The sequence below is a fragment of the Rhinopithecus roxellana genome, chromosome 15, assembly GCF_007565055.1.
Source record: "Rhinopithecus roxellana isolate Shanxi Qingling chromosome 15, ASM756505v1, whole genome shotgun sequence".
Classification (NCBI taxonomy): Eukaryota; Metazoa; Chordata; class Mammalia; order Primates; family Cercopithecidae; genus Rhinopithecus; species Rhinopithecus roxellana.
The window spans coordinates 116,069,235-116,086,379 of record NC_044563.1 but is presented as its reverse complement, the minus strand read 5'-3'; the positions used below and the strand labels follow the sequence as shown (position 1 = coordinate 116,086,379).

General features: G+C 43.0%; 1 protein-coding gene and 1 long non-coding RNA gene across 2 annotated transcripts in view; one reads left to right on the top strand and one right to left on the bottom strand.

Moving 5' to 3' along the window:
• NAV2 (neuron navigator 2) overlaps nucleotides 1-17,145 on the top strand; it is a 411,604-nt gene that overhangs the window by 257,670 nt on the left and 136,789 nt on the right. Inside the window, exon 11 of the mRNA XM_030918125.1 lies at nucleotides 14,132-14,254. Within this exon, the coding sequence (XP_030773985.1) occupies nucleotides 14,132-14,254 (123 nt within the window). The remainder of the gene's footprint in view (nucleotides 1-14,131; nucleotides 14,255-17,145) is intronic.
• Nucleotides 1-17,145, bottom strand: part of LOC115893583 — a 50,277-nt gene that overhangs the window by 2,149 nt on the left and 30,983 nt on the right. The window contains exon 2 of the long non-coding RNA XR_004053640.1: nucleotides 2,011-2,061. This is a non-coding gene — a long non-coding RNA (uncharacterized LOC115893583). The remainder of the gene's footprint in view (nucleotides 1-2,010; nucleotides 2,062-17,145) is intronic.

Sequence of the window (17,145 nt, the reverse complement as noted above, 5' to 3'; positions counted from 1 at the left end):
GCAGAACATCATGGTGTGGGAACACTACATGCCCTGGTGAAGATAAGCACAAGTGTTTTAGTCATTGAAAGCACATCATCTGGTTTCGGGGAGTTTGTGTCATGTCTGGCCCCACAGGCACGTTTTTGAGTAGGATACACTTTTGCCAACCTTCGTAGAAAAGGGCGTTTTTCCATTGCTCACCATGCAAGGGGCAGGGGGTTATTTGGTACGTGCCCAGCTGAAGAGGTTAGAGTGGTTGTTCTCTTTTCCTGTGGCCTGTGGTTTGCGTAGGGTGCCTTTTCACTGTAGGATTTTATCTTAAGACTTTCTACCATGGCCTGCTTGCTTTTTAGGGGGCAAGGGGATGGGGGGATGGGTTTGGGACCCATTTTGCAGGGTATAAAAAAGCTTTTTACACTCCAAAGAGAGAGCTGTGAGATTTCCCTTTCCTTGCTCAGGGCATGGGTGGGCCCCCCTGTAACACCCCAGCCACAGCCTTGTTTCCCCCCATGTGAATGTATCATATGCAACTTTTGTGGATGTACAACACACTTTTGGATAGTTTCTGTTAATACAGAAATCTGGTACCTTAATTAGTTCAAAATCTGAACTCTCCAGGAAGAAAATGACTAGTTTCCATCCTCACATATTTTAACTCAATGTTTTTGAAACTTTTTTCTTTTTTGAGACAGTCTCACTCTGTCACCCAGGCTGGAGTGCAGTGGCACGATCTTGGCTCATGCAACCTCCTTCTCCTGGGTTCAAGCAATTCTCCTGCCTCAGCTTCCCAAGTAGCTGGGATTACCGGTGCGTGCCACCACGTCCAGCTAAGTTTTGTATTTTTAGTAGAAACAGGGTTTCACCAAGTTGGCTAGGCTGGTCTTAAACTCCTGACCTCAGGTGATCTGCCCACCTTGGCCTCCCAAAGTGCTGGGATTACAGGCATGAGCCACCGTGCCTGGCCCAAACTTTTTTCTTTTTAAATGTCATGCCCCCTCCTGAAAGATCTCACACCGTGTTTGGGGGTTAAGGAGGTGCAGAGCTGGAGGGTAAAATTAGATGTGGCTTTTCAGAATCACTGTATCTTTAGTAGCTCCACAACAACTCAAATTTTGTCAAACTTTACAGAATGCATTATCAGAAACATTGGACCTTGAACATACTTTTCAAATTCCTGCTCCCTCCCTAGAGATAGGATCATTCCTACAGACAACTAGTGTTCTCAGCTGCCTGTGTACAGTTTCTGAAGGTGACATCTGGATGAGTGACCAGGGCCAGCATTTCATGTTGTCAGCTGTCATGTCTACTATTCTTGTGGACTCAATGGCAGGTAATTTGAGCATCCCATAGTCACCTAGTTTTGCTTAATCCTCTACCCTTGAAGGCCAAAGGTCTATATATCTATTTCCTTGGTATTGGTGGTTTATTTTTTGAATCCCATTTAGAATAAGTGCCCAGAATAATCATTGTCTTGATAAAAATATCGCTTGGTAGAAACTTAGCATAGAAAACCACACACCGAGTTCACTTTACATATTGGGTCCTTCGTATTTGTACATGCGTGTCTGTGTGAACTACCTGATCTCCCTCCCCCAACCCAACATTGCCTGGCAGACACCTTCAAGATGCTATGGGAGGTTTTCTTTCTCTAAGGAGCCTTTTCTGGTGTCTCTCTATGCTTTGGCCTTTACTGAACCCCATGCAAATATTTACACATCTGCTTGCCCCAAGCCGACACTAAGCCCCTCAAGGTCAAGGACTGAGTCTGATTCTTATATCCCCAATACCCAGGCTAGTGCCTGCCTCTCAGATGGTGCTACATAAATGTTTGTTGCACAAATGCCACCACCTTAAACATAGGCCTCCTCTGGGCAAAGTCCTACCTGTGACTCTACGTGAGCCCTTCTTACAGCCTCTCCACAGTGCTTCCAGAAATCTAGTTGTTTGCTGAGCTTGAGTGATGTTCCCAAGGCCTGCTTTTTACCTTTGTCTACAGAGGGAATTGTCTCACAATTACAAATTAGTCACCTTCTCATTCTGTCTCTTCTCAGTACACCGTGGCATTCTTTCAGCTGCAGTCTGGAAAAGACAAGGTAAAACTTGCATGAACCTAAGCCAAAGTGCCAGCTGATTTCTCCCCAGTTTGGTAGACTTTGTTACCTGGGGGTGTCTGCATGAACCCAGAAGAGAAACAGACACTAGATGTCAGATTCCCACCCCTATAGGCTCTAGTCATCTTCCAAAGGGAACATACAATCCTCAAAGCCAGCATAAATTCTGCTGACTTAAAGTGAACAGTGAGCCTGTGTCTCAGAGCACTCTGAGGCTTGGGGAGCCGTAACAGAAATCACAGGAACGATAAGACTTAGCAGCCCACAGATGATGATTGGCAGGTGTGTTTCAGTGTACTAGAAGTGCTCAGGAGAATGCATTTTCCAAAAGACACACAAAGCTTGCTAGTATGTTTTACCACCATGCAGAAATTCTCCACTTGATCAATCTCTCTGCTAGGAGTTTGGTGAAAGCAAGACCAAAGCAGTGGTGAGATTGAGTCTATGTGCTAAAATTCAGGGTAACATGTGAATTGTAGCAATGCTATGAGCCACTGCTGGATTGGTTTATAGCAAACAGACAAGTTTTGCAATGTAGAAACCATTGCAGAATATGTTGAAGGATCTACTCATCCAGGATCCACTTCTGTCAGATTGTGTCGACAATGTGGAAGGCTTTTCCAGAGGAAGAGCATCTGATTATGATGCCACGCTGAGCTACCTGTGTGTTGTCCATAATATTTTGACACTTGCCAGCCATGTGAGTTTCCAACAGTCGGACTGTCCTGAGGCCGGTAGGCATTTAACTACAAGACCATGAGTCCCTTGATATTGTAGAAGAAATTTAAAGTAGTAACAACTTTTATCAAGCCTTGATTAGAGATGGAGGAAACATTGTGGATTAGCTTCAACCTAGGTTAATGTGGACATTGTCCCCTAACGCAGAGTGGGCCAAGAGTAGTTACTAAGAGGATTTGAAGTTTAAATTACTGTTACAGTGTAGCCACATTATAGTCAACCAATTCTTAGGGAAACTGAATACAATCTAACTTACAGTTCTTCCACCCAGGTCTCATGATTTAAGGCACCATTTCTCACAGTTTTAGCCTGACTACCTGCAAGAGAATTACTTGCATGTCTGTTAAAAATGCATACTTGGGGGAAACAATGAATAGGTGGAGCATGGGCCATTTTTAAGGTGGTAGAATTATATTCTGTGATACTGTAATGGTGGGTAGGTGACATTCTGTATCAAAACCAGTAGAGCTGTAAGACACAGAGTGAACCCTAATGTGACTTCAGTTAATAATAATGTATTAATATTGGTTCATCAATTGCAACAATGAACCATACCAATACAAAATATTAATAATAGCCCCAGAGCAGTGGCTCACACCTGTAATCCCAACACTTTGGAAGCTGAGGTGGGAAGATGGCCTGAGCCTAGTTCAAGACCAGCCTGAGCGACATGGCAAGACTCCATCTCTACAAAAAGTTTAAAAATTAGGGCATGGTGGCCTGCACCTATAGTCCCAGCTACTCGGGAGGCTGACACAGGAGGATCCCTTGAGCCCAGGACTTTAGGACGGCAGTGTACCCTCTACCCTGGGTGACAAAGCAAGACCCTGTTTCTAAGAAAAAAAAAGTGTACATAATAATAGAGCAAAGTGTTGGGGGAGAGAGGGGATATAAAGGAACTCTGTAATTTCTGTTCTACCCTGGGTGACAAAGCAAGACCCTGTTTCTAAGAAAAAAAAAGTGTACATAATAATAGAGCAAAGTGTTGGGGGAGAGAGGGGATATAAAGGAACTCTGTAATTTCTGTACAGTGTTAGAGAAAGTATCTTTTTTTTTTTTTTTTTTTTTTTTTGAGACGGAGTCTCGCTCTGTCGCCCAGGCTGGAGTGCAGTGGCCGGGTCTCAGCTCACTGCAAGCTCCGCCTCCCGGGTTTACGCCATTCTCCTGCCTCAGCCTCCCGAGTAGCTGGGACTACAGGCACCCGCCACCTCGCCCGGCTAGTTTTTTGTATTTTTTTAGTAGAGACGGGGTTTCACCGTGTTCGCCAGGATGGTCTCGATCTCCTGACCTTGTGATCCGCCCGTCTCGGCCTCCCAAAGTGCTGGGATTACAGGCTTGAGCCACCGCGCCCGGCCAAGAAAGTATCTCTTAAAAAGTAAAGTCTGTGGGTTTTTTTGTTGTTTTTTTGTTTGTTTGTTTGTTTGTTTGTTTAATGCAAGATTTGGGCCTCACTAAATACATCTTGCATGTATGAAGTCGAGGCATTGGAATAAGCATTTTGGTCAGGCTTTCCAGAGGATTTAGATGTATTCTGAGGTTTGAGAATTCCTGGATATTAGTCCATCTCCTTTCACCATCTGTTTTATTCCAAGAAAGAGCTTAAAGGGGCTTTGTCTAGAGAACTGTCTCCTGTGTGTTAGGATGTGTTTCATCTTTCAGAAGTGGACAAAAAGCTTCCTGCTAATGCTAGAAATATTTGCTGCAATTCCACACTGACAGTTGAACCACAATAAAGACAATTCAGGCAAGACAAGTTTCAGACACAGGGACTGTCAATTTTCGAATGCGTGCAACCTTTTTTCAGAAGTGTGCCCTGCCTACATCCATTTCAAACAAGTGTAGCCATGGATTATAATTAAAATTTTACATATGTCTATTGGTTTAAGGGTGATAAGTACACTATTGTTATAATCCTTGACTCTTTGTGCATTGAAGTATGCATTTTATTAGGGCTATCATGGGCCTTTTTAATTAAAACGCTTCTGGAGTTTATATACGTATAGATCTTTTTATTTTTATTTTTTATTTATTTATTTGTTTATTTATTTTTTGAGGTGGAGTCTCATTCTATCCCCCAGGCTGGAGTGCAGTGGTGCGATCTCGGCTCACTGCAAGCTCCGCCTCCCGGGTTCAAGCCATTCTCCTGCCTCAGCCTCCCGAGTAGCTGGGACCACAGGCGCCCGCCACCATGCCCGGCTAATTTTCTGTATTTTTAGTAGAGACGGGGTTTCACCGTGTTACTGGGATGGTCTTGATCTCCTGGCCTTGTGATCCGCCCGCCTTGGCCTTCCAAAGTGCTGGGATTACAGGCATGAGCCACCGCGCCCAGCCTAGATCTTTTTAAACCAAAATGCTCTGGAAATTAGTATTAGAGGGAATTTTATTAAACTTATAGAAAGTCACATTGCATTTTGCAAAAGACACACAAACCTTGGTAGCCTGTTTTACCACCACACAGATATTCTCCACTTGATCAATCTCTCTGCTAGGAGTTTGGTGAAAGCAAGACCCAAGGAGTGGTGAGATTGAGTCTACGTGCTAAAACTCAGGGTAATGTGAATTGTAGCAATGTCATGAGCCACTACTGAATTGGTTTATAACAAACAGACAAGTCTTGCGATGTAGAAATCATTGCAGAGTATGTTGAAGCATCTACTCAGCCAGGATCTACTATTGCCCTGTTTTAGCAAAGTCATTGCTAAGGTGGGGCCTGGAGGTCTGTGAGCCAACTCATGCTGGATGTGAATTTTGCACATATGTGAGATGGGGTCCATAGTTTTCAGTAGTTTCTCCAAAGGGGTTCATAACTTAAGAAAGTTTAGGAATTTCTGATTTAGACTGGATTTGGTTGTAGTTGTTTTTGAAATATATATGTGCCATGTTATTGAAATATTGCATATACTGTATAGCATAAGAAAACATAGGAATCAGAAAGATCTTGATGAGAAATAAATATACATAGAAGCACTTGCGTTTTCACTCCTAGATCATCTGTGCTCCCCACTACAGAGACCACTGCCTGGGTCCAGTGCTTCTTTTTCTTTAGTGTGCACACAGATCACCTGGGGAGTTTATGGAAATGCTGAGTCTGATTTAGAAGGTCTGGGATACTGCTTTTTAAACAGCTTCCAGGTAATATTGAAACTGCTGCTCCCTGGCCCGTATTTCAAGCAGCAGGTAGATGGTGAGGCATGTGTTGAGTTGAGCTGCAGACAGTGACTCCCACGCTATGTCTTCTGTCTCTCTCTCTCAAGCAGTCCTCAGCACCGGTTTTAGGAAGTAGAAATGACAAAAGTCTATGGCACCAATTTTCCCTGGTGAGGCTGGCAGGGGGCCCCTGGGACCTTTTGACTCCTCTTTAACTCAGGCCTGCCTTTTCCCACTGCTGCCGCTAGTCCCAGTGGCCTGCTAGATCTGAGCCCTTGTTTGATTAGCTTAGCAACATCTTTGCAGTACTCCCCAGTGAGGTGTGCTCTGTTGACTGGGGCTAGCCAGAGTCAGCTCCAGACCTCCTGAGTGAGTTCACTTCTGCAGCAGCCTTGACTTCCTGCTCTACCGTGACCAGAGGATTGATCTGGGTTTTCCCAGTTATCTGGCTCACTTTGCAGCAGAGAAGCAGGGGCTAGTTAGTGCCCCTTCAACTGTGCGTTCTCCTGGGGGATGGCTTGTGGCCATTGAAGAAACTTCGCAGCAGTGCCGTCTATTTGCCATGGTCACGTCATTCTATGCTCGGAACCGAGGTCGTGTGTGTTGTGGCCACAGGAGACTGCTCCAGGCTTGAATGAGCTAAGGGAAGATATTACTCACTATGTTGAACTCCCAAATCCTCCTAAAAAGAACAAGTTGTTATCAACTTGGTGACATCCTGAAGAGCTGATAGTCCTGGAGGACAGTAGGAAATCAGGTAAAGGGTGCCCCAATTTTGCATCAAACAGAAAGGTAGGAAACTGGTTGGATTCTCTAAGTCACATCTCCCATTGGCCTCTGCCAGCGGTTGTTGGAAGCATTCTCCCAAAGGCATGAAGGACAAAGATGTGTGGGTCTATGTTAGAAGAATTGCCCACTAAGTCATAAAAATGAAAGAGTCATTTCTTACCCCTCTTCCGCTTCACATCCCCTTGTTTTTTTTCTTTTCTTTTCTTTTTTTTTTTTTTTTTTTTTTGAGACGGAGTCTCGCTCTGTCGCCCAGGCTGGAGTGCAGTGGCCGGATCTCAGCTCACTGCAAGCTCTGCCTCCTGGGTTTATGCCATTCTCCTGCCTCAGCCTCCCGAGTAGCTGGGACTACAGGCACCCGCCACCTCGCCCGGCTAGTTTTTTGTATTTTTTAGTAGAGACGGGGTTTCACCGTGTTAGCCAGGATGGTCTTGATCTCCTGACCTTGTGATCCGCCCGTCTCGGCCTCCCAAAGTGCTGGGATTACAGGCTTGAGCCACCGCGCCCGGCCCCCCTTGTTTCTTAATTGTGTGGATTATGCAGTCTGTCTTATTTATAGTTAAAGTCCTGCTGCCACAGGGAACCCCAACCGAGTAAAGGCATTCTCACCTTGGGCTTTCTCTCCAAAGGTTGCTGTTGGTTTTGTTTCACCTTGTGTCAGTTTCGAGTGACCCATAATCAGGAAAAGGCGACACTGTGTTCTTCACTTGAATTTCACCTTTATTTGATTTTAAAATATGTAAGAATATGCTGTGAGTAGGATATTAGAGTCATGCAACATGTCTCTGAACTTGTCATGGGGGACAAAGGGTTTTTGATAAATGAAATATGCTACACCTGCCTCAACATTTATGCCTAAAAACTCACTGAGGACAAAGTGGTTTCCATGTGTTTCCTTAGCAAAATTTTAAGCCAAGTTCACTAAATTTTAGTGCTGCAGTTTTATAATTCTCACTGAGAAATGAGCCCATTTTTTTCCAGTCATATTTTTGCATTTCAGATGCATTCTCTTCTTCCTTAAGCCAATGTGGCCACTGCTTTTCTTTTCATAAAGATCAGCTTTTTTCTTTCTTTCTTTCTTTCTTTTTTTTTTTGGAGACAGAGTCTTGTTCTGCAACCTCTGTTAACCAGCTTCAAGTGATTCTCCTGCCTCAGCCTCCCGAGTAGCTGAGATTACAGGCACCTGCCACCGTACTCGGCTAATTTTTTTATTTTTGTTTTTAGTAGAGACGGGGTTTCACCATATTGGTCAGGCTGGTCTTGAACTCCTGACCTCATGATCCACCCACCTCAGCCTCCCAAATGCTGGGATTACAGGCATGAGCCACCGTGCCCAGCCTGTCAGCTTTTTTCAAAAGGATGCAGGCAGCTTTGTTAGTCTCGTTGGCTGGTGCGTCCTCCTATGACCTGTAGTGAAGTTGATTCATCTGACTTCTCAGAGGCCCTAAACTAAAGGGATTCTTTTCCAGGTCTGTCCAGAAACTCGTTTTACATCCTAATAAACTCAGAGAATGAATGTCACACCGTATTATAACTGAGTAGAGGGGCCTGTGAAAGCGTATGATGTTTGGGGATTTGGATGTTGGTGACATGCTCAACAACAAGGGCTTTTCATCAGCCCCCATCATTTTCTTCAACCTTGTGCAACAAAGTATGTGTTGATATATATGTCTGGATATTTATATTGTTATTGGCAAGGAATATTACACACACATTTGTAATTATTCCATGTTTCTATGTCCACGTTTTCCACGTTTCAACCAAAAGTGTGTCCAAAAAATAGAGACAGGCTGACATGTCTTTGAAGAAAAGTAATTACATAGGATTGATTAGTTTTCTGTTTGTTCTTTCATTTCTTGCATCTGAGAGGTGTGTTTTTTTTTTTATGTCATGCTCTATTAGAAATGCACTCGACTAAAGCAAGTTGGTACATGTTTCTTTCCTTCTCTGTCCCCTCTCTCCTCGCACAGTTCTTGACAGAGGTGATTTCTGGTGAGATTAGTGACAGTCAGTTTGTATTACTTATGCAGGCCATGTTGAACTGTGAACTTTGGAAATGAAAAGCCACCTTTCGCCACTTCTGAAGGTGACTCACAAAGCCAGTTTCACTTGGTTCCACATTGTTGCATCATTACATTCAAAGAAAGGGAAGAAATCTATTTACTAAATGTTGGACTTGAAGTGTAGAGTATTTGTTCTAACAGGTCCTATTAGATTCCACAGCTTTTTCGTAGCTAGTGTCAGTTACCAACCTATTCTGTAGAGAAAGTTCCTTTTGTAAAAGGCATGTTGGCTTCACAGGTCTGTCTTGATTGGAGGGATGGTAAGGTCTACCCTTCAAGTCTGGCCAGCTCCCAGAGGTCTGGGATGACTCAGACAGGACTAGGAAATGGTGTGTTCTGAAAAATCTGTGGAAGAAAGTATGAGAAAATGCCCACCAAAAATTGAATACAAAATGATGGAAGAATCGAAAAGTCAACGTTCTCTTTGAAACAGAAGCCAGAGCCTGTTACTCATTAGTACCTTCATGTATCCCCCATCTTACAGGCAAAGGTCTGGCATCCAAGGTGTTCAAAACCATCCCCCAGGTCCCATGCAGCCCAGTTCCTGGCTGTGATCCCTGTGTTCCAGCAGCAATGAACTACTTACCCTTCTCTGCACATACCTTCCCCTCTTCCATTTCTCTCTGCTTTTGCATATGTTATCCATGTGTCTCGGTGGATCCTCTTTTGGCTGGCAAACTCCTCTGCACCCTTTAGGGCCAACTTAAACAGCACTCCTCTGTGATGCTTTCTCCCGTGTGTTCCCAAAGCGAGTCATGCACTCTTCTGTTATACCACTTTTATGTAGCAGTAGAGCTATTTGCATGTCTTAGTCCCCAGTAGGTTTTGAGCTTCACCAGAGCAGGAACTAGGTTTTGCCATTCCTGTAAGCGTCTAATAATTAGGAAGTGCTCCCCACATGCCAGGCATTGGGCTTTCTAAACATATGTACTGTCTCATTTAACCTGCCGCAATCCTATGAGGGAACTTAAGCTAGAAGAAATTGCACTGAAATGTGACAAAGTTGGGATTTAAATTCACCTGCCTGCACTGGGATCTTAACCACAGTTCTGTTTTCCTCATCTGAACAATAGAGATGATAATATACTTGATAAGATGATTTTGAAGGTTGAACGCCGTGATTTATGTGAAGCGCTTAACACAGTACCCAGTGAGCATTTAGTACCATTAGTACTTACTAACGATGATGTATACTAGGTCCTTCAGCCAGCAAGGGGCAGAGAAGGCATTTGAACAACTTGGGTCTAACAACAGAGTCATGTTCCTTAACCCTGATGCTCATGGGCCACCCTAAGGAAGCAAGAAAAACACCCCACGGACACCTTGTCCCTTTAGCAAAGGCTCTTACTCTTTCCACCCAGGGGTCTCTGGAGAAGCTTTAGAAGGTGGATGTGGAGAGCTGCCTCCATCCACCTACCGCTGCAGAACTCGGAAGGGTAACGGGAGGGATGGTTCAGTAGCTTGGCAACTCAGTCAGGAGCCCACTCAGAAGACATTAGGATGTTACCAGCACCTCATTAGGCTCTAGCACTAATTGTTTATCTCTCTAAGGAGAAGGAAAGTGTGGCATGGTTGTTCTGAGATTCAGTTGTTGGATCAGCTGGTTCCTTGGCTTGTGACCTCAGGCAAGTCATTTCTTCACCCAGTATGAGCCTCTTGTAAAAGCTCCTAAAGAGGCAGGTGAGGCCATCAGTCCCCTGGCTTCCTGAACCTTCAGAAACACAAGCTTTTTTAACACCCCTGGGCAAAAGCCAGTGTTTCAGATAAGCACACCCATGGCTGCTTCATCTGTGAATTATGCTTTCTTAAGAGCTTCACTTTGTTAAGGCAGTCTATATTAATGTATACAATAGCCAATTCCTATACAAATTTTGGTCCAGCAAACCCAAATTTGTATATTTTTCATTGACTGTATAATACAGGAGTTATTTTAAAATATATACAGAGCTGTTTGTAAATCATCGTAATTGGAGGACAATAATTTAGAAATATTTTAAATTAGTTTCTTGAGTGTGAGGCTGGCTCTAACCACAGCTCTGTCTCTGGTGCTGTGCCGTCTCCCAGGGAGACACATGCAACATAATTTATTTTAAAGAATATTATTGTTTAAAAATCAATTGAACATGTTTACATATCTCTAGAAGAAGAGGTAGTAAGTTCCCCATTTTCCTTATCACCCTGCCTGCCCTCCCTCTACATGCGCACAGTAAGTGAAATAGACTTGCAGTCTTGAAACTAGATCATTGTCAGACTAGTTGCATTCAGCTCCCTGACTTTCAGTTCTTCCTGCAGTTTGAGAGGGCAGAAGATCCTGATTTAGCTTTGCCTTTCCCCTCCCCTCTGTTTCAACTTTGACTGCCGAAACAAAGTCAGAATTCCCAGCAACAAGCCCAGTTCACACGTTCAGTTCCATTTCAGTCCCATTTCTCAGAGGCTTTCCCGCTTTTTGGGGTTGTCATTTTCTGACACATCCACATTGCACCCGGGTGTAGCTGGGCTGGGGCTGCAATATGTCTCAGCATTCTGTGTCTGGAATGCTTACCAGGCCCCATAGTCTGGCCTTAGCAGGAAGCCAGGGTTCTGTATGTGTGGGCCTTGTCTACATGCCTGTGTGTGTGTAATTACCCAACCCTGTGTGTTGTTTCACCAGCAATAAAAATCCAGCAGGGAAATGAATGCTAAAATTAGTTTGTTTGTCCTTTGACAAGATCTCCCCAGTTGAAAGAATTTTGTTTATCTAACTGGCTGGGCAGACTTTGCTAAAATCAAAATTAACTGCCTTGCTTAATGGTGCAATAGATTGTATTGTGAAGAGCTTCCACTGAGTTCTCCTTGAAAGGACATGTGATCTGGAAAGTCCAGCCTCTGGCAAAGTTATGACATTTTGGTGTAGGTGTTTTTTCCTCCTTGTGCTAGTTGTAGGATGGATGCCCATTACCCATTACTCTACCTTGAGTCGCTCTATCTGTTGGAGGGTGGCTGGCTGACTGGCTGGATGGATGGATAGATGGATGATGGGTAGATTGGCAGATCGACAGTTTTAATTTGCTTGCCATATGTCTTACATGTAAGTTTGTTAATGCTTAAGAGGAAAGAAAACCTGTAATCAGTGTTCTTGCAAAAAAAAAATTTGCACAGCCCTATGGCTGTGTCTTTGGGCTTCATTCATTCATGTGTTCATTTATTCAACAAAAACAGTATTTAATAAGCATGTAGTATGTACTAAGCTCATGGGATATAGAATTGAACAAAATAAGAATCTCTGCTGGCAAAGAACTTACTAATTAGTGTGAAAGACATGCATTGAAGGGTAATTAGACAAATAATTATTTAACTATAGCTGCAATCATTTTTTATATTTTTATTGAGATTTAATTCATATATCATAAAATTCACCATTTTATTTATTTTTGGGGTTTTTTTTTGTTTTGTTTTGTTTTTGTTTTGTTTTGTTTTGTTTTGTTTTGTTTTGAGATGGACTCTCACTCTGTCACCCAGGGTCGAGTGCAGTGGCACCATCTCGGCTCACTGCAGCCTCCACCTCCCGGGTTCAAGCGATTCTTCTGCCTCAGCCTCCTAAGTAGCTGGGACTACAGGTGCATGCCACCATGCCCAGCTAAAAATTCACCATTTTAAAGCATACAATTTGATGGTTTTTAGTATATTCACAGAGTGGTTTTTAAAATGATAAAGTTGAGTGAAAACTTCAGTCTCTTCTGTTGCATTTTCAGTACAAGCACAAATACTTGGTCTGATTCACTCGAACAGATTTTTCATTATGTTGACATTGTGACATCAGTGATCATCAGTGTCATAAAGGGAGGAGGAGGGAACATTGGAGGTGTTGAATTTAGACACAATAGCTTAGAAGCTTCCTGGGTTCCTCTTACCCATTCTGGAAGATGCTTTTCTCATGAGATAACTCCAGTGAGAATTTTCTTCTCTGCCCCTTACTTGAACTTCCTGGTCTGGGCAATCTTATCTGCATCTCATAATTCTGTTCTTGAAAAATATATCCCCAAAAGATCCCCAGCTACAGGTAGAAGAAATTCAAGGATTGGGAACCCTTGGGGTTGACTCCATATATGCAAAAGTTAAAATATCAAGTGCAATAAAACTTTCCATGCTCAGCTGACCCTGTTTCAGAAAAATAATGACTCATTAGTCCTCTTACTATGTATTACTTGATTTGAAATGTAAAATGCTTGCATTTTCAGATAGCTTGCAGGGCAATCTGATGGGGCCCATAAGGGATTGAAGGAATCCAAGTTTGGTTTCTGGCTCTGCCCAAGTTTTGCTTTGCCTTCCTGTTCTCCTCTGAAGATGAGGGAAATGACACAGCCAGTCTCCTTTATGGGGCTGTGAGGAAGCCAAGGTAGATATAAGGTACAGCTGCCTTGGACTGAGCTACCTCCTACTAGTGGCTAGGCTTTCAGGAACTTGTCTGGTTGGTAGACAATCAGCCATCTGTACAGAAAGTTCCAGACATCCTCCCTCCCAAGAACAGCACTGATTTCATCAGAAGACAGCTTTGTAGCATTACCAAAAAAAGAATAAATTAGCATTAGTGTTCTTCACAGAGTTTTGTGACAACCCCCTTAAAACATCAGTATCAAGGGTGAAATTCACTCCATGATCATGACAACCATAATGTCTTCCACTTATATAGTCTTACACAAATTGCAGTGTACTTTCTTGTTCCTTATCTCACTAATTCTCATGCCCATGTTGTGATATTCCCACATATCACAGGCTGTGATAGTCCTATAGTTTGGGTGAAAAACTCACCCTCCAGGGAAGTGACTTGCCTGTGATGGCAAAGGTCACTCATCTATCCTCTATCCTTTCTTTCCACCCTCTCAAAGCCTTGCCTGTTTTTTCCACTGCACTGTTCTGTAATATTATTGCCTATGATTTGCTAATGATTTGTCAGTTCCATTTCCATTACTCAGGTAAAACACCTGCTTGTATAATTGCTGACATTAAAAAGAATGTCATGAATCCATCTGACAGTTAATTTTATTCACTAGTTCCCTTCTGCTTCGTAGGTGCCTGTGAGTTTGGGTTAATTAAGCTGAGTTTGTTCTCTTTTTTTACGTTTTTGTTAGCAAGCTGGTGATCCTATAGGTTGGATCAGCAGCTGAGTTATCCATGGGCTGCGATCAGTGCCAGAACCTCAGGGAATCCTCAGTTTCTTCCCCCTTAGAGGACTTGGTGGCTGTGCAGGGCTTCTGGATATGAATGCAGGCCTGGAAGCCACTTGCTTTTGACATTCATGTGCATCATCCTTTTCTTCTTTTAAAGATACATGACTGATGGTGGACTTGGCCTCTACACCCGTCGCCTGAACCGGCTGCCTGATGGGATGGCTGTGGTACGGGAGACCCTGCAACGAAATACCTCACTGGGCCTCGGAGATGCTGACAGGTAAGCTTCCTCCACGTGAGGCTAGTCAGATACAGAGGTGATCCCAGGGTGGCCTGAGAAATGAGGGTTATGATATTGGGAGAGTGATTGGAGACTTCTTTAACCCACAGAGAGGAGGGGAGGCCTGGAATCTATACCTGGGGTTAGAAACAGGCACAGTAGGTAGGAAAGCGCTGCCGAGGATTCTTGAGTCCTGCTTCTGTGTAGGGTGGTGCTTCTGACAGCAATGACATAGGGAGTTCAGGCTTGGGTGGTTTTTGTTATTGTTTTGGTTGTTGCTACTGTGTCTTTGTCAATTCAGCAGGCTCTAGGGATGTGTTTTACTTCCTCTCTCATTAGCCAGCTTTCTAGGTATTGCACCTTGTGGCACAGAAGGTCTGTGTGCAGAAAGGATCTCTCCTAGCCTTGGCTGAGCAGCCTTCACCAAAAAGCCTCCTGTTGCAAGGTAATAGGAGGCAACGCTTAAGGACATGGGTTTATATACCACATGCTAAGTAGTTAACATCATAGAGGTTGGTCAGGCGTCACTGCCACTGCTTTCAGAGAAGAAAAGAGTTTCAGAAAATACTATGATAATAAAAGAGGACTATTCGGCCTCCAAGTTCTGGTCCTTACTCTGACAAACTGATTCTATGACCCAGAGCAACCTATGAAGGTGAGGAGTTTGAACTATATGATTTCTATTATCCCTTCCAGTTCTAATGTGCTATGATTCTGGATTTCAGTGCAGATTTCAAATGCCCTTAATGATCTGGCTGTTTAAGGATTTACTGGAACACTTGACCTCTTTCCACGTCTGGGTTGATGAGACGTAACATGGAATTTAGATGCAAGTGGTTTAAAATGACCATAGACTTTTTGGGTACTAACCCTTTTATGTCAGAAAGCCGAATAGTAGCACAAACACAGCTTCCTGCTGTTCCCAGGGCATGCTTTTTACAAAGAGCTAAGTGAATTCTGTAATTGTCTGGCTTTAGAGAAATAGGGCAGCACACCAAAGAGACAAATACTAAAATCACACCCAGAGATGGAATTTGCCGAAGAAGAATCTTCATGTTCTCTCAGAGAAGGCTGGGAAACACTGAATGAGTTGTTAGGAACTTGGGATCTGGCCCAGTCTCTACCACTAACTTGAATATGTCCTCCTTAGAGTCCCCCCAGTACCCAGGCTTGTGATTTATATCAGGGATGTCAAAAGGCCTTCCACTAGGGTTTTAGCTAAAGTCAGGTTTTTTCCTGTAATTAACAAAGAAAGGAATGGGTTTGAGAATTCCATAGAAACATGAACCATTTGAAACTGCTCTTTCTTTTTTCTTTTTTTCTTCTTCTACTTTTTTTTTTTTTTTTTTTGAGACAGTCTCACTCTGTCACCCAGGCTGGAGTGCAGTGGCATGATCCTGGCTTACTGCAACCTCCATCTCCCAGGTTCAAGCAATTCACCTCCCTCAGCCTCCCAAGTAGGTGGGATTACAGGTGTGCACCACCATGCCCAGCTAATTTTGAATTTTTAGTAGAGATGGGGTTTCACCATGTTGTCCAGGCTGGTCTCGAGCTCTCAAATTCAGGTGATCCACCTGCCTCGGCATCCCAAAGTGCTGGGATTACAGGCGTGAGCCACTGCACCCAGCCTGAGAACTGCTGTTTCTAAGGTGAAACTAAACTCTCTGTAACTAAAATCTTTATAGTAAATAATAACAGGAATAATCAGTTACTACAACACCCCCACTGGAGATTTCACAATTGCCAAATTATTTTGCTTATTTGTATTCTTCTATCCGTTGTTTAGTAAATCTATCTGCATAAAATACAGGACTCACAAGATACAGTTTTCCTTGTAGCAGAAGAATCTCCACTAGAAAGTTTAATTTAATGCTTCATTGTAGGATTAATGGAATTATGATAGATCACAGCTGAGCTTGTTTCTGTTTCTGGAGATGGAGGATCTGAGGGGTGGGGTTGAAAAATAGGTAGCACTTGTTAGGTTGTTTTAGTTCAGCCTGTATAGTTAAACCAGATGGGCAACAATGTCCTTTGGTTCTCTCCAGAATGGAATGCTCCAATATGATCATTTATTTAAAACTAAATGAGGCCGGGCATGGTGTCTCATGCCTGTAATCTCAGCACTTTGAGAGGCCGAGGCGGGCAGATCACCTGAGGTCAGGAGTTTGAGACTAGTCTGGCCCACGTGGTGAAACCCTGTCTCTACTAAAAATACAAAAATTAGCCGGTTGTGGTGATGCGTACGTGTAATCCCAGCTACTCGGGAGGTGGAGGCATGAGAATTGCTTGAACCCAGAGGCGGAGGTTGCAATGAGCCAAGACTGTGCCATTGCAGCCACTGCATTCCAACCTGGGCAACAGAGTGAGACTGTCTCAAAACAAAAAACAAACTGAATGAAAAATGACAAAGTTTTAAAGAAAGAACTCAGATGGCTTTTTAAAGACATAGTATTTGTAAATGACTACAAATTTATCCTTGTTTTACATAAGTTCTGGCCTATAGGCAAAGAGATATTTTCCATTATTCTAGAATATGCTAAGTTTTTATAATTTCCAAAGTTAATTGTGAGCTGACCATAGTAATATTTCATCTTTGGCTAAGTTGAAACAGTACATTTGTTTCTATAAAATTCTTCATGTAAATTGCAAATTTAGTTTTATGTAGTTACAACATCTATATTCTAAATGAGTATTTCCCAAAGTGGGAGGCTATCATGGTGGTATAGGAGATAATTTTAGATGGCAGATAGGAAAATGCTCCTTTTTAACAATTACAGTTTAATTTTAATATTTTTAAAAAACTTACAACTAGCACATCAAACCTGTGATTTTACAAATGCTGCTTAAGGTAAGGATAGTGTAGACTTGAGACAATTTAATGTGAAATATCA